This window comes from Sander lucioperca, chromosome 9 (genome assembly GCF_008315115.2).
Source record: "Sander lucioperca isolate FBNREF2018 chromosome 9, SLUC_FBN_1.2, whole genome shotgun sequence".
NCBI classification, from domain to species: Eukaryota; Metazoa; Chordata; class Actinopteri; order Perciformes; family Percidae; genus Sander; species Sander lucioperca.
The window spans coordinates 16,788,772-16,811,740 of NC_050181.1; the positions used below are offsets into that span (position 1 = coordinate 16,788,772).

The 22,969-nt window shown below is 41.6% G+C and overlaps 1 protein-coding gene across 1 annotated transcript in view; it reads right to left on the reverse strand.

Annotated features, from left to right (window-relative positions):
• Positions 1-22,969, reverse strand: part of LOC116044905 (contactin-associated protein-like 4) — a 143,719-nt gene that overhangs the window by 97,280 nt on the left and 23,470 nt on the right. Inside the window, exons 2-3 of the mRNA XM_036004830.1 lie at positions 19,321-19,431; positions 152-345 (exon numbers count right to left, since the gene is read on the reverse strand). Coding sequence (XP_035860723.1) covers positions 152-345; positions 19,321-19,431 — 305 coding nt within the window. The remainder of the gene's footprint in view (positions 1-151; positions 346-19,320; positions 19,432-22,969) is intronic.

Consider the following 22,969-nt stretch of genomic DNA (forward strand, 5'->3'; position numbering starts at 1 on the left):
AGGACATCCTCAGCCTGTCGGTTGAGCATGACAGTGACACTGAACATGCTCCTCCAGAGGAAGTTATTTTCTATATTATTTAGTTTATTTGAAATTGTTCACATGCTCGTTAGAGACGTTCGTGATAAACATGCATGAGGAAATGACTCACCCCTATGCTATCCTCCTGTCTGTACTGCTTCCAGTTGTGTCCCGTGTCGCTGAACATCAGCAGGTACAACGACAGCCAATCAGAGCTGCCGTAGCGGCCCTGCGTAGCGACAGCGGTGATGGTGGTCTGCTGGCCCAGGTCCACCTCCAGCCACTGGTACCTGTCTGAGGTGTGAGGAGACCAGCCTCCAGCGCCTGCAGGGCCAGAGACATTCATATGTCACATTTCAGTCTGCGAGCTTTAAGTATACAGTACATGCATGACCTTTAACCCTTGTGTTGTCTTCACGTCGACAATGCAACGTTTGGGTCGCTTTTCCCGTCGCTTTTTTCTATGCTTTATTATTTTTTGCATTTTTATTGGCGTTTTTTTCCAACAGTTTTGAAGCATTTTTTTTCAACTTTCTTTTACCAATTTGTTTTCAAATGCTATAAAATTTTGCCTAGAAATCTAGACGCACCCTAGTGGCAGCAAATGTAATTTGCAGCCAGGGTCGTCTAGCAACTCTCCATTGGCTTGCAAGCTGGAAAAACCAAACTCTGGTCAGGCCAATCACATCGTGTATAGAGTCGGTGGGCGGGCTTAACATAAGGACGGCAGCGTTGCGAAGGTTCCGCGTGAATTCCCTGCTACTTGAAAACAAAGATGGCTGCTGCTGCTGGCGAACAGAATTGGCTTTGGCTGCGACTCTGGAAGACTTGGAGTTAAGCACTGAAGTCATTCTTAAAAAAGGAAGATGTGTTCAGAGTTTTACCGACCGGATACAGCAAAAGATTAATCTATCAACTAGCGTTGCTCTGGTTTGTAGCGCTATCCTATTGCGTGCAGAGCGAATTTGAAAGACAACCGTTTATCCCGCCCCCTCGGATTGAGTCCCGCCCCTCGGATTGAGCCCCGCCAACGGTGAGTTCAGTGAACTGATTTATTTGTGAAGAGCGGTGTATGGAACCATCCACGTTATTTATTTTTTACAATTTGGTTGAACGAAACCCAAATTTCTGATATATAAACTTTAAAATACAACTGGAGGGTTTAGCTTACACAGCCAATATAATTCACATTTTTTTGTGAAACACATACTACAGTTTAAAACCCATTGCAGTGCTATAATTGAACACAGTGTTGTGCGGGAAAAGATGATTGGTTTTATTCCAAGACACTGCAGGAGTTTTTTAATGTAGAAAATTTAATTTCAACAATGTAATGGACTCAGATTGCTGCTATGTATTACACTGAATGTTTTCATTTTAGACACAGTACGTGTTGAAATACCATTACTCCATATGTCTTCATACAAACTGTGCATCTAAAGAAGACATCATCATCAGAATGAAAACCTCTGCCAATTCTGAGCAATTTTTCCAATTTAAAAACCTGCAGCCCCCACAGCCTTTCATGCTGGTTAGACATTTGGTAAATTGTCTTTGTATAAGACAATGCAATGCTGTTTAGCAGGCTTTCTGGATGACAGACTCCCCTCACTTTCTCAGCACACAAATGCACCATTATCCTGTACATGACCCGTAACCTGAAAATCTTCACTGTCATTACATAATTGAGAATTTCACACGGAAATGTGTTGCTACCCATACAGAAAATCTGTATGAATAAGACAAAGATGATACATCATAATAGAACAGTTTTAAAAAAATGTAATTAAAAAAAACAATAACTACTTTTTTGCAGTTTAATAAGCTCGTATATAAGACGTCATAAAGCACACAAATGGCTTCGATAGGAACAAGACAACAGACTACACAGTCACTCTGACTCTGTGAGGCTGTACTTAGGTGCAGCAATACTTTAAGCCACTTGCTAACATCCTTATAAGCACAATGCTCATACGCTGATGTGTAGTAGGTATAAGGCTTATCATGTTCACCATCTTATGTTAGCGCAACACGTAAAATCCCATCTCGTAAAATATGGATGCATGTGCCTTTGTCGTTCTCATTGACGCTAAAACTCTCCTTTAGCGCTTTAAGTAAACGCGCTTGGTCAGGACTATTGCCGTCCCTTTTGACGCAGTTATGTTAAGGAAAAGGTTGTGGATGGGCTTACGGTTCCGTGACACGCGGGAACTACGGGACGGTTGGGTTTAGGAAAGGGTCGTGGGTGGGCGTACGGTTCCGTGACACGCGGGAGGAAAGAAAAAAACGACTATAGCAAGCGTGACAAGCGGGACGCAAACCCCGCTCTCCTGGGTGAAAGTCCTGTGTTTGACCCATCCACCCCCCCAACCAACCTCCTTACATACTACTCTCTAAATCCTATCTAACTGCTGCTCTCCCCGGTGCGTTACACAAACACGCTGAAAGACGCCTTTTTCGTCACATCAGACGCTGACAGCCACTGTCCAAACGTTAGAGTGGTTAGCATGCTAACTTGAACTAATTAGCGCTAAACGCAAAGTACAGCTGAGGCTAAAGTCATTAGTTTTGCCGCTAATTGGTCATTAACCAAAGTACAAGACAAAGAAAATGTGTGACCTGATGGTGGAGCTAGAGGAAAAGTCAAAGGGTAACAGGTCTCACAGTCTATATTGACGACGTGTCATGTCCGGTACTGTTCCTCCGGATGTCTGTTTCCTTCCTTTTTCTTTGTGTTGGCATTCTAAACTCCGGTGGATTTATGAGGACTATGGTTAAAGGTGCAGTAGGTAAGGCTTATAAAACTTTTATAAGACATAATTTTATATGTCATATTTGCTGAAACTGACCCTATGTTGTAGTAAAACTACATGAAGCAAGTAATAAAAAAAAATAATCCAGCTCCTCTGGCACCACCTACAGCCTGTAGTGGGATTTGCAAAAATCCACCGCTCCCTGTTCAGATGCACCAATCAGGGCCAGGGGGGGTGTCTAACTGCATGTCAATCACTGCTCATACACACGCATTCATTCTCACTTATGGGGGGAGGGGCTTAGGAGACAGTTTGGGGCTTTAGCGGAAAGGGGGGGAGGGACTGAGAAGTTGTTGAATTTTTTGGCTAAGTCCTGGATCTTCGCAATCCTACCTACGGCACCTTTAACTGCTCCTCAGATCTCTGCAGGGTAACTCCAGACAGCTAGCGTGAATGTCTGTACAAAATGTCATGGCAATCCATCCAATAGTTGGTTAGATACTTCATTCTGGAAAAAAAAAGTGTTAGGCCAAGAAGCATGTGGTGTTTTTTGATGTTAGGAAACATTTTGTACTCTCAAATGTCCTGACATGAGATCTTACACTTGCATCTCCTTTGACCTCATTGTTGAGATGTTCTACCGAATTTAGTTCCTGACAAACACGTTTACTCCACACATTTTCAACAACATCATCAATAAGAGTTTGCGATGCCATGCATTGATTTGTGGTAAAATAGGTCCGTGTACTTGGTGGCCAACGGATTTTCGCTTTGAAAGGAAAAAAACAAAAACGAAAAACGGCCAGTTTCCCAATTACCATTAGTAAATAGGAAAACAAAAAACGGAAAACAACCCATTATTCGTTTTTTGTTTTGATATTAAAAAACGGAAAACGAAAAACAATCTCGTTATCCGATTGTCTTTGATGTATTTGTAGATGGAACTCGGAAATTAAAATACGTGTGTATAAGTCGTATTCCTTAATTTTGCATTGGTATTTTTTTCGTGACCCGGAAGTTACTCCCGCCACGCCAAGACCCGCCCTTCAATAGCATTTATTGGCCAGTACCGCCTGTAAGATCCGTTCTGTGCATGCGCATAATTACGTAGTAGAAAACTAACAATGTCCATGTGCGATTTGTAACCATAGACTGTATATAAGTAACATGTGTCAACACTTTACGACCAAACATTACAACTTTTTTATTAAATCTTTATTATACAATAGTCATAGCTACAAACATTCGAAACTTGTCACTGATCCAAAACCATGTAGCGACATGTTTTTTACCCAATACTTCGTCTTGACTAATAACCATAGACTGTCTATTATTAATGTGATGAAGTGTAAACGTACATAAGTGTCCTTTTGAAGATGGGATGACAGCTCTCCCAGCCACCACTGCTGTATACCACTATAGTAGCTACATGCTAACGGCAGTAAACACTATAGTAGCTACATGCTAACGGTCATCTTAGCTGGCAATGTTGTTAAATTCTCCCCAATTCCGGGTCACATTCCTGCTACAACATGTCCGATTGTGTAGTGTTTGGTCTGCGATTTTTGATGTTAGAAAGTGCTGCTTCGTTCCACTACAATCTAACGTTAGCATACTCATAGCTAACTATTGTAGCTGCGTGCTAACGCGACATAGCGGAGCATATAGCTAGCTATGTACGTATGTAGCAGGACTTTGTACCGTAAAAAATCACCAATAAGGACTTCTAAACCAAATACTAAACAAATACAAATACAGTAAAGTGACCGGAATTAAGGGTGAAATGTCCAGCATTGAGCTACATAATAGTTTGCTAGGAGTCAGCTGGTCTCTCACAGAGATCTCATTTGTAGCCCTGTTTTTACCTGATACTTTCATAAAAGTACAAAAACATGAAGTGAGAGGTATACACATGCTTAAACTTTATTTAAAACATGGTTAACCTGAAGCAGGACGGAGTCATGACTTACAACACCAAAGCAAGGCTTCTAGCTCAGGCTAGCTAGCGTTAGCAAATTACCTTCAAAGTTGCAAAGAAATGACGAAACGTAAAATTTGAAGCCTTTATTTAATTTGCTACATGGTGTTCTACTGGATGGCCAGACGACCCTCCGTATATCATTAACAGATAGTTTAGGCAACTCCAGCAAACACCTTGTAAACTTCATCTTTGCCATCATAACGGTCTACTGTCACTGTCTAATGTTTTCTTCCGGTAACCGGGAATGTCCAAACATCCTTACGCCAATGCGTGCATAGAGCTATGAAGTTTGCCGGTGTTCGCGCAAGCGTAGAACTGATCAGGCAGTGCACAGAACGGATTTTACAGGCGGTACGGATCGGGTACTGACAAAGGAATAAGATTTATACACACATTTTAATTTCCGAGTTCCATCTACAAATACATCAAAGAAAATCGGATAACGAGATTGTTTTTCGTTTTCCGTTTTTTAATATCAAAACAAAAAACGAGTAATGGGTTGTTTTCCGTTTTTTGTTTTCCTATTTACTAATGGTAATTGGGAAACTGGCCGTTTTTCGTTTTTGTTTTTTTCTTTTCAAAACGAAAATCCGTTGGCCACCAAGTATCCATCCATCTTCTTCCGCTTATCCGGTAACGGGTCGCGGGGGTAGCAGCTCCAGCAGGGGACCCCAAACTTCCCTTTCCCGAGCCACATTAACCAGCTCCGACTGGGGGATCCCGAGGCGTTCCCAGGCCAGGTTGGAGATATAATCCCTCCACCTAGTCCTGGGTCTTCCCCAAGGCCTCCTCCCAGCTGGACGTGCCTGGAAAACCTCCCTAGGGAGGCGCCCAGGGGGCATCCTTACCAGATGCCCGAACCACCTCAACTGGCTCCTTTCGACCACCAAGTACACGGACCAAAATACCACACCATTAGCGTCCTTTCCCAAATATAGCATAGCTAAGAGGCTGCTGAGTGATCTATTGATTAGTTGTACAGTTTGCTTGCAAGTCTGGATCCTTGGCTGTATAGAACATCATCAATAGGAGATTGTGGTGCCAACCATTGATTAGTTTTACAGTAGCCCTGCAGGTCTGCCTCCTTTCCCATATTAGGTATCACTTATAAAGAGCAGTGTTGCAACATATTGATCGGTTGTATTCTAGGTTAATCGTTTAAAAAATGAAAAAATGCATTTTTTTTCAATAGGCTTGTAGCATTTCTAATGTAAGGTAAAGTACTGCCTAGTTGCATATCATGCTAGAAACAATGTGTCTTATCCCAATACACTTTCAATAAAGACTGTGGTCTTATTGATTGGCTGTATACGTACAAGCTCATTGTCATGCAATTTGTCTGTGTTTTCAGACACAGCGACAACTGTTTCAAGAGAAAGAAGACAGAATGTGTGTGTGCGCATTAAGGCATGGAAACCCGAACCGAGCCCGACGGGTCCCGATGGCCGGGTTCGGACAGATATTTAGAAATTATGGTCGGGTTCGGGTCGGGCTCGGTCACATGATCTACATGAGCTCCTTTAAGAGAGCTCAGTGTGTGTGTAAAGTGGGCAGAAGAGAGATAGAAAAAGAGGAAGCAGACGTGTAGATGTGCCCGGAGCAGAGTTGGTGGAATAAGGAATAATGTTTTGTACACAGTGTGTGGGGTGTCCGAGATAAACTCCAGACTGAAAGCCAAGTTCATTCATTTGCTCACCAGGAACGGGATTTTGTCGGACGCGGGCCGGGCTCGTACAGAAAAATACGGCCCGATCCAGACTCTAGTGCGCATGTATGTGCGTGTGTGTGTGCATTGAAAAAGTGCTTTGTCAGGCCAAAGCCACGCCTCAGAGCTCAAACGCCAGATGGACAATTCTGAAGGAGGCTGCTGACCAGTGTCCCACCGAGTGAAGACACACAACACACACACACACACACAAAGAAAGCACTGCATACGCAGCAATAACACAGGGAAAGAGCGAGAGGAGAGACTGCACACATTAAAGGAACAAACAGACACTAAATGTCACTTGTCCTCATGTCACAATGCTGTTGTCTGCTTTTTGTTGCAGCAGCATGAAGCTAACATTTTGAAACAAAGAAACAAACATTCATCCTAAGCCTCCAGGGGACAGTACTGAGCTGTTCCATTTTGGTAAAGGAGCTGAGGGCAATGTGATGCCCGTAGGACTAGAAAGCCTTTCTGCCCCACAAATCCATCACAAAGGAACCGGCTGTAAGACATTTCTGTGTTAGGTGTGGGTCCAGCAGTCGGCCAAACGGCTTATGTCATGTGGACCAACCAAACAGCAGGGAACCACCAAGAGGTGTTTTTAGAGTATACACTGAACATATATCAAGTGATGAATTTAGTTTTTACCTTCAAGCTTTATTACTTTATTCATTTATTACATGTAGCAGCTACTCTTCCTGGGGTCCACATACAACAATCATAACATAAAAATGCCAAAACATGCACATCTGTACATACATTTTAAACAAGACATAGTGCAAGTAAAAGAATGTCAGTGTGTATGTTCATGTTTTGTAAATTAGTGTCAACTAAGATAATGTCATAGCCCAGCAATTACAGTCCATCATAGTTATAACACTTAGATTAAATAATGGTTGGTTATTGTCGTAAGTTATAAGTGTTTAATAAATAGTCTTTTAAAACTGGCCTTATACTGGGTGCCTCCACTATGATAGTTTGCAAGCTATCCCTCATTGTGATGGCTCTAAACATTATAGACCGGCTGTATTGATACTGCACAAAACTGCCTGTTAATCTCACGCTCAATTTTACCTTACTAAAGTATGATTTATGCTTCTGCATTAAATCTACACCACGGCTACGTACGTAGGTACGTGGAGGCACGGAACCTACGCCATAGCCTGACGTGCACCTCTCGAAAAATGTAACTACACATTACGGCAACGCACGCCGTTTGGTATTTTGATAACGGTTAAATTCATCTTAGCTAGTAGTTTATGTGTTGAAGTTATACTAGTTTCTGCCCACTTTGAGGGTGGCCAGTGGGATTGTAAAACAAACAGTGTCTGTATTCCCTGGCTCTGAATAATGTGTGCTGGCAGGCGAAGGAGAAAAGCTCAGCAGTGAAAAAGAATCGGTTCTGGCCTGGGGGCTGTTGGAGCCTGATATTTAAAGAGCTAAATGGCAAAGCTAATAAGCACTTGACTAACAGACGTGTCCAGTGACAGGAGAACAGAAAAAGAGCAGACACTCTGACCTTTACTCACGCAGATTAAACTAGGAAAGAAAAGCGCAAGAGAAAGTGAAGTGATGGCTGATGGTCTGAACTCTTTCTGTCACGGCTCTCACTTTAAATCAAAGAGACGTCCCTACTTTCTTTCTGTCCCTAGTGTCTGTCAAGGCTCTCGCCAGCCACATGGTGTTACAGTTATTATTAATGACGGTCAGGAGCGTGACATCACTGCTCTGCCAGCCAATAAGAACAACAAACTCTCCTATGTGATTGGCTTTACCCTAATCAGGGAGCAGTGAGAGTTGTTAGTGGCAACGTAAAGCTAATTATCATTTCTCGCCTATGAAGTGAATCAATTCAATTCAATTCAATGTTATTTATAGTATCAAATCATAACAACAGTTATCTCAAGACACTTTACAGATAGAGTAGGTCTAGACCACCCTCTATAATTTACAGAGACCCAACAATTCCAGTAATTCCCCCAAGAGCAACCATTTAGTGCAACAGTGGCGAGGAAAAACTCCTTTTAGGGAGAAACCTGGGACAGACCCAGACTCTTGGTGGGTGGTGTCTGACGGTGCCGGTTGGGGGTGTGATGAACAGTGGCAATAATAGTCACAATAAAGATAATGGAACAATGACTAGAAATAGTTGTAGTAGTTCATGGCGTAGCAGGGCACTGCACGGCACTGCACGGCATTACAGGACGTAGCAGGATGTAGCAGGATGTAGCAGGGCGTAGCAGGGCACTGCAGAGCGTAGCAGGGTGTAGCAGGGCACAGCCGGGCGTGGAGCAGGACCACGGCGACAGCTGCCACCATGATTTAGGTGCCACCCTAATACAGGAAAACTGCTGGGTGAAAAAAAGGACTCCGGGGAATAAGCTCCAACAGAATGGGAACTTAGTCCCACAGGCTACTGTTGTGTTGGATTTTACCAACAATAATGTCATATGTGACAGAACTGGCTGTGGCTCAGGTGCTTGAGCGGTCGCCTACCTATCGGAAGGTTGGTGGTTCGATCCCTGGCCCTGCAATCCCATGTGGAAGTGTCCTTGGGCAAGACACTGAACCCCAAATTGCTCCTGAGTCGGAGTCAGAATGCGTCTAAATGTTTATCTGATGCGCAGGTGGCACCTTGTACGGCATCCTCGGCCACAGTGTATGAATGTGTGTGAATGGTGAATGGCTCCTGTGCTATGTTAACGCGCTTGAGTAGTCGTTAGGACTAGAAAAGCGCTATATAAATGCAGTCCATTTACACTACTATATGACTGATGCCATGCTAAACTAGCAAATGGAAACTCCCTCTCTATCACTGAATGAAAGAATGTAGACATGATTACTTTTGGGGTGTATAGCTAAAGCATGATGTGGCATGATAATGTACAACTAATCCAGCTAGTGTTGCAGTGGTGAAACCAGAACTCACTTCCTACGCTGAGAAGACCAACACACAAGCTGCTGAGATAAAATTGCTGCTTTTCTGTAGAAAATGATTGTGCAATTATGGACCAATAAAATAAAGTGTTATTTATGAATGTATCCTGTTTTCCCTTAAAAGTCCCATCAATGGTAGGATGACAACATATAGTATGGTATACAATAGGATGTTCCTTTTTTCAAAAATTTAAATATGTCTGAAAATATACATTTATACGAATCCATCAAAAATAATCGCAAAGTTAAATTGGCCTATGTGTGAAAACAATCCATTTCATTTAAACATTGAAGATAAGCTAACTAAGGTAGCCACTATGGTAGCCATACAGTTAAACCTGGGGATTCACTGTGCCTTCCACATGCATGTTTAACATTGAAACATCATGTGTCAATAATATATTAAAATACATTCATTTTCATCCATCCAGCCCAGTTAGATATGCAACTCAATTGTATACAATACAGTTTATGTAGTAGTAGGCTTTTAGCTTATGGGTCCCTGGCCTAAAAAAACGTTAAAGACCCCTGCAATAGGGTATACTTCAATTTTTTTCTTGGAAGAGGAAGGAAGGGGAAGGGCCAATTCTTTCTTTCCAAAAACAAAAAACTAAGTGTAACCTTGAAACTTGAAATGGATTTACTGCTCTCTCCCTGATCCACTTCACATGTAAGGGCTCTGACACCTGAAACCATCTCAATTTGTCTCCCGCTTGTTATTAGAGCAGCACAGCCAGCAGGTGAGGATAAGGCCGCACAGATCTCCCTCCGCTTCACTGTTGAAGGGAAACCAAGCTTGACGTGAGTCCGCTCTGGACAGCAGCTTCACTATAAGGAGCAGATGGATGGATAAAGTGAAGAAAGGAGTCATTAATAATGCACCGATATTCCACCTGACAGGTACAGAGGGCAGACTGGAACACACAAAGCGAGAGACATGAGTGAAATTAGGAGTCAAGCGGAATGGAAAAGGCAGAGGAAGAGGTGAGCCGTTACAGGGGGAGACAGGGAGGAAAGTGAAAAGGAAGACAGGTAGCTAAAAAAGGAATATAAGAGAGTGTTTTCTATACTGTAGGCCTGAGTGAGACATCATCATTTGCATGAGAATACAAAGCCTGGATGGTAATTTCAGCAGTCTGATAACACACAGTGTCAGACAGACAGAGAGCAGTAATGGGCCCACAGTGCAGCAGGATGCTGGGAAACATCCGAAGACATCCTGAAGACAAAGTACAACACATTTCCACTCGAGTTTCAACTGTAACAATTGGAACTTTGCAATTAAGTGCACACTGAACACACACATGTAAATCAATACTTGATTAGTTGGCAAGCACGCAACCAGAACAGGTTCCAATTAGTTTTAATTCCACTTTTAAATCTAATTCAGTTACAAAGTGATTACTGGGGCAAAATAATTGCTTTTAAATTCTATTCCAGCATAATTGTCATTGCTGCCTGACAAAAAAAATAAATAAAAATAAGACTGCTATTAACATTTGGCAGGAAGAAAGAGCTGACTAAATTAGTTCTTACGGATGAAAATGTGACTGCAGAGGAACAGAACCCAGTCTATACAGAAGAACAAAAGACAATTTGAAAGATGATAATTTAAAGCAGGGAAGAAGAAGGAGAAGAGAAAGTAAAAAGAAATAGAGAATAAAAAGAAAAATACTGGGGGAGGAATTAAAGATATGAAGTGAACAAAATGGGAAATCAAAACAGAGCAATGGGAAGCCCAAAATAGGGAGAAATTCATTCCGTAGGTTCTTGGTGAAAGAGACATTCATTCTGCAATCAGCTACCTGCCAGAGCTTTTCACACAATTCCGGGCCCAGATGTAACAATGATGTGTGTGCACAAAATATTGAGTTTCCCACCTGTCCAACGAAACTACGACGTATAAAACAACCCAATCTCACGACAGTTCGTGAAATGGTCACGTTATTTAATCTATTGATTCGTGTTCACGGGGACGTTTTTTTCGTGGTGGCCAGCACGAAAATGTAAAGTAATGTATTTGAATGGGAAGCATATTTCGTAATCACAGCACGAATATGGTAGGGAGGTTGGTTGGGGAGGTGGATGGGTCAAACAATACAGGACTTTCACCCGGGAGACCGGGGATCGTGTCCCGCCTGTGACGTTTTGTTTCCCCATTGTCTTCCTAATAACAACTGTCCCATTATTGTTGTGCGTCCCCCGCGGCCGTCTCCCGGCGTGTGAGGCATCCTTTCCCCGTTGTGTTTTTCCTAAGCCCAACCTCTGAATAGATGGTTCCCATTTTGTGCTGGCCACCACGAAAAAAACGAGATAAACGTGTTGTTGTACACGAATCAATAGATTGCCCCCCTCTCTCCTCCTCAATAGCTACAGACACAGAAATGGCACATCCTAAGGAAATCTCATTGTGGGACTGGCTCTAGTGGCTGTAATTCTGCACCAAGGCAGAATTTTGGGAAAGAGACTTCAGATACAGTATTAGGGGACCACTAAGGTCTATATAAAAGAGACTTCAGATACAGTATTAGGGGACCAGTAAGGCCTATATAAAAGAGACTTCAGATACAGTATTAGGGGACCACTAAGGTCTATATAAAAGAGACTTCAGATACAGTATTAGGGGACCACTAAGGTCTATATAAAAGAGACTTCAGATACAGTATTAGGGGACCAGTAAGGCCTATATAAAAGAGACTTCAGATACAGTATTAGGGGACCACTAAGGTCTATATAAAAGAGACTTCAGATACAGTATTTGGGACCAGTAAGGCCTATATAAAAGAGACTTCAGATAGAGTATTAGGGGACCAGTAAGGCCTATATAAAAGCATCCAAAGAGCACCATGTCATGGGACCTTTCAGCTCACAATACTGTCTCAGTAAAGACTGTATCAACTGGCTGCACTAACAAAAAGGCCGGTGGCACACAAAGGAAACAACAACACTGATCATGTTGAGCAAGATTAAGTAAAGCGAGTTAACATCTATCAGAAAGAAACAAGTCTTCATGTGCATGAATGCAGGCCGGAGGTGGTGATCTCCATATGTATATTTTTGGTGTCCTTAAAGGAGAAATCCGGCGCAAAATGAACTTAGGGGTTAATAACACATTTGTACCGAGTCGACCGTTTTCTGGGATATGTTTTCATGCTAATCGAATGTGCTCGAGCTGTGTTACTGGTTACTGGTTGCACGGCATTCGTCCTTCGTCTGGTCATGACTGTTTTCCCAAGATGGCGCATGTATACATGAACGTCTTTCTAAACTATTGTTTTAATAAACTGTCTGTACACTTACAAAGTTCTCAATGCTTCGGTTTATATGTAGGGATCCTCATTACGCTACCGTGGAAGTGTGGTGCTATTTTGAGCCTTGTTAGTGGTATAGAAATACTGATTTCTTGTTACTTTACCTCTGCCCTGATGACTAGCGTCATAAGCTAGTTAGCGGTTTGCGATAAAACTAGTCACATTCAATTAGCATGAAAACATATCCCAGAGAACGGTCGACTCGGTACAAATGTGTTATTAACCCCTAGGTTCATTTTGTGCCTGATTTCTCCTTTAAGCAGGGGCTTTAGCACTAGATTCTGGGCCCTGTAGAATGGCCTTCTCTATGGGCCCCTCCCCACATCCACAGCTATTCATTCTAGCATCTTTTTGGGCCCTCCTCACATTAGGTCCCTGGGTACTCAGTCCCCTTTTCACTCCCAGTCCGACAGCCCTGTCTTAAAGTTTGAGGGAAGTAAATTAGGACAATGAATACAAAGTGATTTTACCACTGCAAACAATCAGTTTTGTCCTTTTTTGAGTCGCTGTCTTATTTTGTGTGTAAGTGCCTGAAAGTCAAAAGGCAACTTTAGATCAACCAATCAAGATTAAGCAGATGCCTTCCTGACTTAGTGCGGTTGGGGATTTACCTCCTCTGTGTCCCCTCTTTTGGGACAATGTGTCTGACTCCAATAAAAGACCTATATATCCTCGCACATTCGTTAAATTGGTATTACACTGATCCTAAGCAAGAGCCAAATAAGACGATAACATGAAGTCAAATACATTCGTTTAATCAGTCAAGTATCGGAGTTTCAGTACACAGATCTGTGGGATCACAAAGCACGCAGAGACTAGGTTTCCCTAGCAACAGACAAAAAGCCGGAGCCGGTCCCCGTATCTCTAGACTGTCTGATCTTGTGAGCCCCGTTCTATCCTTTCCCTAAACTCTTATACTTTCTTTCTTGGGCCCCTGTTATCTTCACACAACAGACGCCAGGGTGGGGGCCACTGTATTATGTCTCGTCCTCATTTGCTCTCATGCAAAGCGGTACATTCTGTTCCTGTTTCATTTGTTATTATTACTAAATGTACTTTGCTCATGACCTTTAACTACTCTATAGTTATGGCTTGAGCTAAACCTTCTGTACAATAAGCATACACCAAAACACACGGTCTCTTATGGAAACCTTTTAAATTCTTATTATATTTATCTGCAAATAGTAAGAACATTATTCTACAGTGCAGTTAGAATAATTCAACCTGTTATCAACGCAAATCAAGTGTTCTCTACAATCAAGTCTTTTCTGACTTCTCTTTCCTGTTGTTACTGCAACCTGAATCACTGTGTTCTTGTTTCAACATCCAGACTCTTATTTTGAAAAAAGAAACTCTTAAAACTAAAGAAGTTGAACTATTGTGCAGTGGCATTTTTATTGTTTTGTTGTTTTTTGCATTGTCTTTGGTTAGGGCCAGGACTCCTACTGTAAGTGCACACTTCCATTGCTGTTGGTGTTCCCAACGTGAGCGTGTTATGTTACACTGACAGTGCACATTTGACTGCATGCATCACTGCCAGCCACCATCGCCTTCAACACACAATATGTTACTCTACTGTACATGTAATATACAATATGCAGGGCCATACAGAATCTGCGGACCCAGAATTTTTCCCAGGTATCATTTAAAAAAAAAATTAAACTCAAATTAGATAAAACACATCTCCATCACAAGCAGAACAGTCCGCTTAATTTCCGCCAATTATTGGATTTTTGTATTGTATTTGGATTACCACTGAAAACTGTAAAAAAAATCTGCAGATTCCGTTTGGGCCTGATGATGTAACAACACAGTACCATACTTTTTAGTCTATTAGCACCAGCTGCACTGTCCTGCTGATTCATATCACACCTGTAAAATACACTTTGGTGCTGCAGATAAAAAGTTTAGCCAAATAATATAATTCGAGGTCTTAGTTCAGATAGTATTATGCATTGTCTTGGTTTTATAATGTGTGTGGGAAGAAAAAACTGAAACTGTAAAAAACTAAATCAGTCACAAAGAGATCCATTCCCTGGTTGCACACAAACTCTCGATAGTGGAGTCAATGATTAAAAGTTAATTACATTGTTATGAAAGAAAATCTATGATGATCCCATATGAGCCCATGTATAAAATGCCTGTGTTTATAATGTAGGTGGCATTGCAAGGCTCTGATAAACTGTTCATTTAGTTAGCAAATGAACTGAGAGCAAAGCTGCTCCTCTGAGAGCGACTAGGGGAGGCAGAGAGTTAGCGGCAGCAGCAAGAGATGGAAATGAGATGGAGACGTTTATTTTATTCATCGATTTCCTCAGCAAACAGCTGGAACCGTGTGGGCTTTGCACCGTTAATACAGCTGGGGAGGAAATGGGGCACAAACAGCTCTCCTAATCTAGCAACAATATGTGAAAGCTGCAGTGATGGCTGAACATGTGTTATGATGCAATCAGCAGTAGTTTGGTCAGTCATTACACTCCCACTTCTAATCCCTGCATTTTCTCATATTGACATGATTATTATTAATGAGAGAAAGCCTGGTCTTTGCACTGGCAGTATAAGGCATGAAATGAGACGAAAATAAATGAAAAATGAGCTGAGAGATGCTAAAATGTTCCAAACCACAACTCATGGGCGCTATTAGACCCTTTTTATGAAATATAGGGGGGCTCAAGCCCCCCTATATTTAATCTCAGCACCCCTAAAAATTATAATAATAAAAACTGTCTAAATAAAATCCATTTTAGAGCTTAAGTGAGAGTTTTGAACGTGTCTGTTAGTGACAGAGGACAAACAATTACCATTAACAGAAACCTAGTGTTGGCCAATCGGAGGAGGTTGTGCCAGACTCCCGCCTTTGGCTGAGTCTCTTATCTAATCTGTGAGACGGAGAGCAGGAGACGGTTGTGAAGTTCAACGTTGGTAGTCCCCAGAGAAGAAGTTGGTCATTTCATGGTGCAGATTAGAACCCAAATGAAACGTAAACAACTAAAATTGCTGAATATTAGAACATTGTGTCAAATTGGTCGTTATTACTGAGACTTATAAAGTGTCAGGTTTAGTTCCATTATAGTTTTAACTGTGTCAAAAAACGTTAGCTGACGTTGTTGTTCAGTAGCTAGCTCAGAGATGATCAGATAATTAAATTATTGATTTAGCAGGGGGGGGGGAGGGATGTGAAAGTTATCACGATGATTCCCCCTGCTTCGTCCGATGACTGGGCAGTTGAAATGGGGAATCAAAGGCAAGCGTGCGGGCCAGCACACGTATTGCTGCATTTCCCGTGTCACATTCTCATTACGGGCTAAGCCCCCCTAAAGGTCTGATACTAGAATCGCTCCTGCCACAACTAGGTCACTACTTTTTACATTACATGTGAATAATAATAAAAGTACAGATTAGTGCAGCTTTAAGCATCATAACACACTGAAAATATGTCCAGTTAAAGTAAATAAACTTAGCGACACATTTGTGCTGTTTTACAGTAACTCTAGTATAACTCTGGAATCCTCACCCACATCAGTAAATCATGACGGGAAGAGCGATGCTTTTAAAGAGGATGGCAGAAGTCCAAAAGGTTGACCAACTGTTGCTAACAATGAATTCCCCCTAAACCCTGTGTGCACCATGTACCTCCAACCACATACTCTCCCAAACCAAAAATTCTCCTTAAATTGCACTTTTCCCCCTCAGCGCTTGATTCACAAAGCAGTCAAAAGGCAGTGATGACACTACGTCACCATGTTTAGATCAGCGAATAAAAACAGCAGACAAGGCTGCCCAATTTGGGGTCCATGGCTTTTGACATGCTCATGCCTTTTTTCCTCTTATTTTGAACGTGCTGTAAAATGTTAACTGTAATGATCACGAAACGTACATTTTGTGCAGCTAACAAGTACATAATCTGAGTTTTACGGCAATGTAAAGCACAGTGCTGTTAAACGTGCGTAAGTTTTATGTATGAAGAATTACAAGAATGATGGTGTTCTTCAAAATCAACATTTATTTTTGGCCCGTGGCCTTCCGTCCAGATCGATTTTGGCACTTCATATGAAAGAATTTGGGCACCTCTGGTCTCGACCATCAAACAAACCGAGGCCTGAGCAGTGTTCTGCAGGCGCAGCTTCTTTTAGTTTCCCAGGTGGTGAAAATCATTCAGATCCAGATTAAACCCATCTCACCCTCCCAGCTGATTCTGGGCTTTAATGTGAAGCCCGTTCCCTGCAGAAAGCTCCATCTTCATTTTATCAAAGCCTCACATCCGCATCCAGCACAGGACTCCCTGCTGGGTTCTATGTTGGGCGAAAAAAAAACATTCATGTGTATCCTTCTAGCATCTATGGAGAATAAAGCTGGGACAAAGCAGCTATTGCTTGTTCTTTTTTTATTCTGTATTGTCTCTTAGAAATGACTCTGATCCTCTGCCTCCCTTTACACTAGTCGCTGGTGAGCTGCTTGTTCTTTGAGTCCAGAAGAAACTTTCCTGTTTATTAGGTTTGGTGCTTTGCGTCCTGAGTTTAAACAAAATCTCTCCTGCACTGAGCTCCACTGCTGCAGAGTAGCTCCTCAGTAACACAGAAGTGCTGTTCTCCACTTTTAAAGCTTCACATACAGACAGAATCATCCAAGATGTAGTTTAAAAAACACTTATTTTCATGCAAAAGTCTCTGAAGCAGTAGCAAGAAGTCCTGGCCATTTCCAAGACGGGCTGGCCGTTTTCAGCCTGTTCTCATGAACCATACGTTCGAAAAGCTACGAAAGGTTAAACACTGTAATTCATATGGTTTACACGTTTTTTTTTTTTGCTGTGTGCACCACATTGATACCCTGGAAATCCAGAGTTCTCGCGAGAGCACAATTTGAATTTGCTCAGCGAGTTACTTTGGCATTCAGTAATGATGCTCATTAACTATGCCCTTGTAGCCGAGCTGCACCAATCACATTGGTGTATGTGATATAGGCGGGCCAGAGGCCAGCTAAACAGATGACGACAGCACTGCGACGTCATTAGTAAACATTGCAAGATGGCTACAGATGAACACCAGTTGTTTGAAAGTGACCACAATGTTGCCAAGTAACGTTAAATCAAAATCTGGTCTTCAAAAAAGGAAAGAGAGAAAAGAGAGAGAGGAAAGACAAAGGAAAGGGTGTCAAACTGTAACCCAGTTTTTCACCAAGAAAGGTGGGTAGCCTATAGTCTGTAAGTGGTATTAACCTGTTGGCTTAAGGTCCATAGTGAAATAAGCTAGCTAGCTACAGACTACTGTTAGCCTACATTTAATCACCATTTAATCAGTGCAGGGAAACGTTTAGCAAGATATTCATATTAAATCATTGTCCCTGCCCCTTTTAACAGACTTAACAACAGATGAGTCAGCAGCACCCCAGTCTCCCCCTAACTGTGCCCCTCCCTGTCCCAGTGAAGAAGGTGAGCAGCATTGTGGTCAATGACATGCCAGTTAGCATCATTGCAGGGAGTCTGTAGGGATTTCTCTGTCTTTCATTAATAATTATAATAATAATAATAATTTTGCTAAGAGAAGTTTCCATTTTGTCAAATTTTACAATAAAAATACATTGAGACTGTAAAAGATGGCCTTCAGCACATTGTTTATGGTTGCTTTAAACTTGCATCAAATAGTGAACTGCATACTAGACTTGCATGCATGTACAAATCACCAGCAGTAAATTTTGTGCTAGTAATAGTATTGAACTACAAGAAGCAAGACAGTTGCAAGCCTTTAATTAGAGTTATGTAAAGCTTTTGATGGGACAGTTAGGTCCTAGAGCTGTGGTGACAACAGCTGCGATTTTTTGTCATGGGGCCCAAAATTCCTGGCGGCGCCCCTGGGCGTGATTAGTGGGCGTTAACAAACAGGACTTTGAAGCCGGGGAGCGGAGTTCGCTTCCTGGGGAAAACAAAAGACTTTCACCCAGGAAATGAGTGTTCCTTGGTAGTGTTTCATTAAAAACCACGATCTATTCCTAAACTTAACTGGTCGTTTTGGTGCCAGAACTCAACTATAACGCTCACTTTTTCTTGCCTAAACTTAATCATAATTTCCACCAAAATGCTCTGTACCCGGTCTCCTAGTTTTCGTATAATGTCATGCGTTTTACTGTAGTGCACATACCTTTTCGTACAATATCATACGAACCCGTTCATGAGAATACATTGCTGTTTTACACACACTCACACGCACGCACACACACACACACACACACACACACACACACACACACACACACACACACGTGTCCTGTCTGTCTCTTCACTGTCAGCTATTTAATAAAGCAATATGCATTGAAAAATGGATTGGAAGTGATAAAACAAATACCATACTTTTGGTGACACTGATAATGGCCACTTCAGGCCCCTTTGACTGGTAATATATCACCAGATATAACAAATATATGTCACCTTATATTGACATATTTTCAACAGAATTCAGTCTTGTAATGCAAGGTACACTATGTCAGCCGTATCATATTCAGCCAAATCATGCAGTAAATTCCAGTCAAATCCAGTGTTTAGTTCCCACTCATCGCACCCCGTCCTGTCTATAAGTCATTCAGTCACTCTCAGCTGCAGAAACTCTTCCTCACCGTCTCTCCTGTTGAGTTTGGCGAAGCCCGGTGCGTGACTGCTGGACAGCTGGGACGAGCTCCTGAAGGACGATGGCGGCAGGTTGGACACCAGCGCGCTGTCACACACCTCTGTCAACCAATCACAAAGCAGAAAAAAAGCATACACGGTTAGGGCTTCACACTTATACTCTATAATGCATACAATGTTTTGAAAATCCGAAACTCTGTGGCTCAAAGTTGATCCAAGCAAGCAAGATGGAAATGAAGAAACCGTGGTTTGGCTGTTCATGATAATCAATACATTTCCTATAATATATGCTGCGTTTTAGGGCTAAGGATCCCTTGTTACATGGCACTGTAACGAAACTGTGGCTCTGACCTTTGCCCTCTTCATCATTGGCTCCTTAGGCAAGGCAAGGCAGCTTTATTTGTATAGCACATTTCAGCAACAGGGCAATTCAAAGTGCTTAACATGACAACAGATTAAAACATTTAAAACAGATAAAATACTAGAATAAAAGTTACAGTGCAGTATAAGAAAGTAAACATTGAAGAGCAGTTAAAACAGTTAAATACATAAAAGCAGATAAAATAGGAATTTCTCTTTATATGCTTATATAGATTGTCATACAGTGTCAACAATGCAACTTCAGTATAAGAAATTAACAGTTATTTAAAGAAAGGCAACATCAAATAGAAAGGTCTTCAGCCTTGATTTAAAAGAACTGAGAGTTGCAGCAGACCTGCAGTTTTCTGGGAGTTTGTTCCAGATATGTGGAGCATAAAAACTGAACGCTGCTTCCCCCTGTTTAGTTCTGACTCTGGGGACAACAAGCAGACCTGTCCCAGACGACCTGAGAGGTCTGGGTGGGTCATAGTGTAGTAGCAGATCAGAAATGTATTTTGGTCCTAAACCGTTTAGTGATTTATAAACCAGCAAAAGTATTTTGAAATCAATTCTTTGAGGCACTGGAAGCCAGTGTAAAGACTTCAGAACTGGAGTGATGTGATCCACTTTCTTGGTCTTAGTTAGGACTCAAGCAGCAGCGTTCTGAATCAGCTGCAGCTGTCTGATTGATTTTTTAGGGAGACCTGTAAAGACACCGTTACAGTAGTCAAGTCTACTGAAGATAAAAGCATGGACAAGTTTTTCCAAGTCCTGCTGAGACATAAGTCCTTTAACCCTTGATATATTTTTAAGGTGGTAATAGGCTGACTTTGTAATTGTCTTAATGTGGCTGTTAAAATTCAGGTCTGAGTCTATGACTACACCAAGATTTCTGGCTTTGTCTGTTGCTTTTAACATTATCGTTTGAAGCTGAGTGCTGACTTTTAATCGTTCCTCTTTTGCTCCAAAAACAACCACCTCAGTTTTTTCTTCATTTAATTTAAGAAAGTTCTGGCACATCCAGTCGTTAATTTGTTCAATGCACTTAGTCAGTTGTTGTGGAAGCATGTAGATGTTAAACAGGAGAGGCTCCAGAACGGAGCCTTGGGGAACTCCGCACGTCATATTTGTATGCTCAGATGTATAATTCCCTATAGACACAAAGTAGTCCCTATTCTTTAAATAAGACTCAAACCACTTTAGTACTGAGCCAGAAATGCCAACCCAGTTTTCCAATCGGTCTAGTAATATGTCGTGGTCGACCATATCAAATGCAGCACTGAGATCAAGTAATACTAAGACTGAAATTTTGCCACTATCTGTGTTTAAGTGGATGTCATTAAAGACTTTAACAAGAGCTGTCTCAGTGCTGTGGTGTGGTCGAAAACCCGACTGGAAGGCATCAAAACTGTTGTTTAGTGACAAGAAAAGGTTGAGTTGGTGAGAAACTGTTTTTTCAATGATTTTACTTAAAAATGGAAGGTTTGATATCGGCCTATAGTTGCTCATTAGTGACGTGTCTAGATTGTTTTTTTTTAAGAGTGGCTTAATGACTGCAGTTTTCAGGGCCTGTGGGAAGATACCTGAGAGAAGAGACGTGTTTATAATCTGTAGAAGATCTGTAGCCAAACAATTCAAAACATTTTTGAAAAGGCCCGTTGGTAGAATATCAAGGCAGCAGGAGGAGGTTTTCAGATGTTGTATAATGTCCTCCAGGTTTTTACGGTTAATCATATGAAATTGGGTCATATTGGAATCTGTTTTGCCTGGACACTGTGACAACACATACCCTGTACTCGATATGGAAGCACTGACTGTTTGTCTAATTTTCAGAATTTTGTCTTTAAGGAAGGTGGCAAAATCATTGCATGCCTTGGTGGATAAAAGTTCCGATGCTACTGGTACTGGAGGGTTTGTTAACCTATCGACAGTAGCAAACAAAGCACGTGAATTATTATTGTTTTTGGCAATAATGTCCGAGAAGAAGGACCGCCTTGCATTCCTCAGTTCCAAATTATAAGTGCGAAGTCTCTCTTTATAGGTGTTGTAGTGGACCTGGAGATTAGTTTTTCGCCACCTGCGTTCTGCTTTTCGACACTCTCTTTTTTCTGTTCTTACCAGTATGGCATTTCTCCATGGAGATCTTTTCTTATCAGAGACAGTTTTTACCTTAATGGGAGCAATGGCATCAATAACATTTGTAATTTTACAATTGAAATTGTCTACAAGCTCAGTGACTGAGACCCCTGAGAGGGCGGGTGTGGACGAGAAAAGCTGAATGAATGTTTCACTGGTGTTGTCAGTGATATACCGTTTTCTTATTAACTTTGTTTGGACACTTTTGTGCACAGAGATAGTGCCATTAAAGAAAACACAGGAATGATCAGAGAGAGCAGCATCAGTCACCACAACCTTGGAAATGTTCAGACCCTTCGAGATAATCAAGTCCAGAGTGTGCCCCTTGTTGTGTGTGGGCTCCGTCACATGCTGAGTCAGTCCATAGTTCTCAAAAATACAACACAGTTCTTTTGTCCCTCTATCCTGGGGGTTGTCAACATGAATGTTGAAGTCACCAGCAATAACTACACAGTCAAAGTTAATACAGATTAAAGACAGCAGTCCACTAAAGTCGTCAAAGAAGAATGCACAGTATTTAGGTGGCCTGTAGATAATTAGAAATATAGGTCGAGAGGAGGACCTTAGCTGAAGAGCCACATATTCAAAAGAAGCAAAGTTTCCATAAGCTATTTGAGTACATTGGAACGAGTCGTTAAACAAAATGGTGACTCCACCTCCTTTCTTATTCGCTCTATTCTCACTCATAAAACTGAAGTTAGGGGGAGCTGACTCAATGAGAACAGCATCACTGTTATTATGGTCTAACCAGGTTTCAGTTAAAAACATGAGGTCAAGATTGTGCTTAATAATAAAATCATTGATTAAAAATGATTTACCCGCCAAAGACCTGACGTTTAGTAAGGCTAATGTTAGTGTGTTAAAATAATTATCTAGGCTGTGGCTGATGAGGAATGGATGCTAAATTTGCTAAGTTGGCAGTTAAGTGCTTCTTTTTCTTACTTAGCGGATTCACCATTCTTTTTCTATTACCTATCACAACATAGATTGAAGAAGAATTGAATACACAGGGCCCAGGCTTGTCCTGGAAAGAGTCCTGAGTGCCACTAGGCATGCAGCCTGGACCCAGCACATATCAGTTAAAGCTTGTTTCATTCTGTACACAAGCATACTTATCAGTCTGGGGAGAAGGAGTTAGCTGCC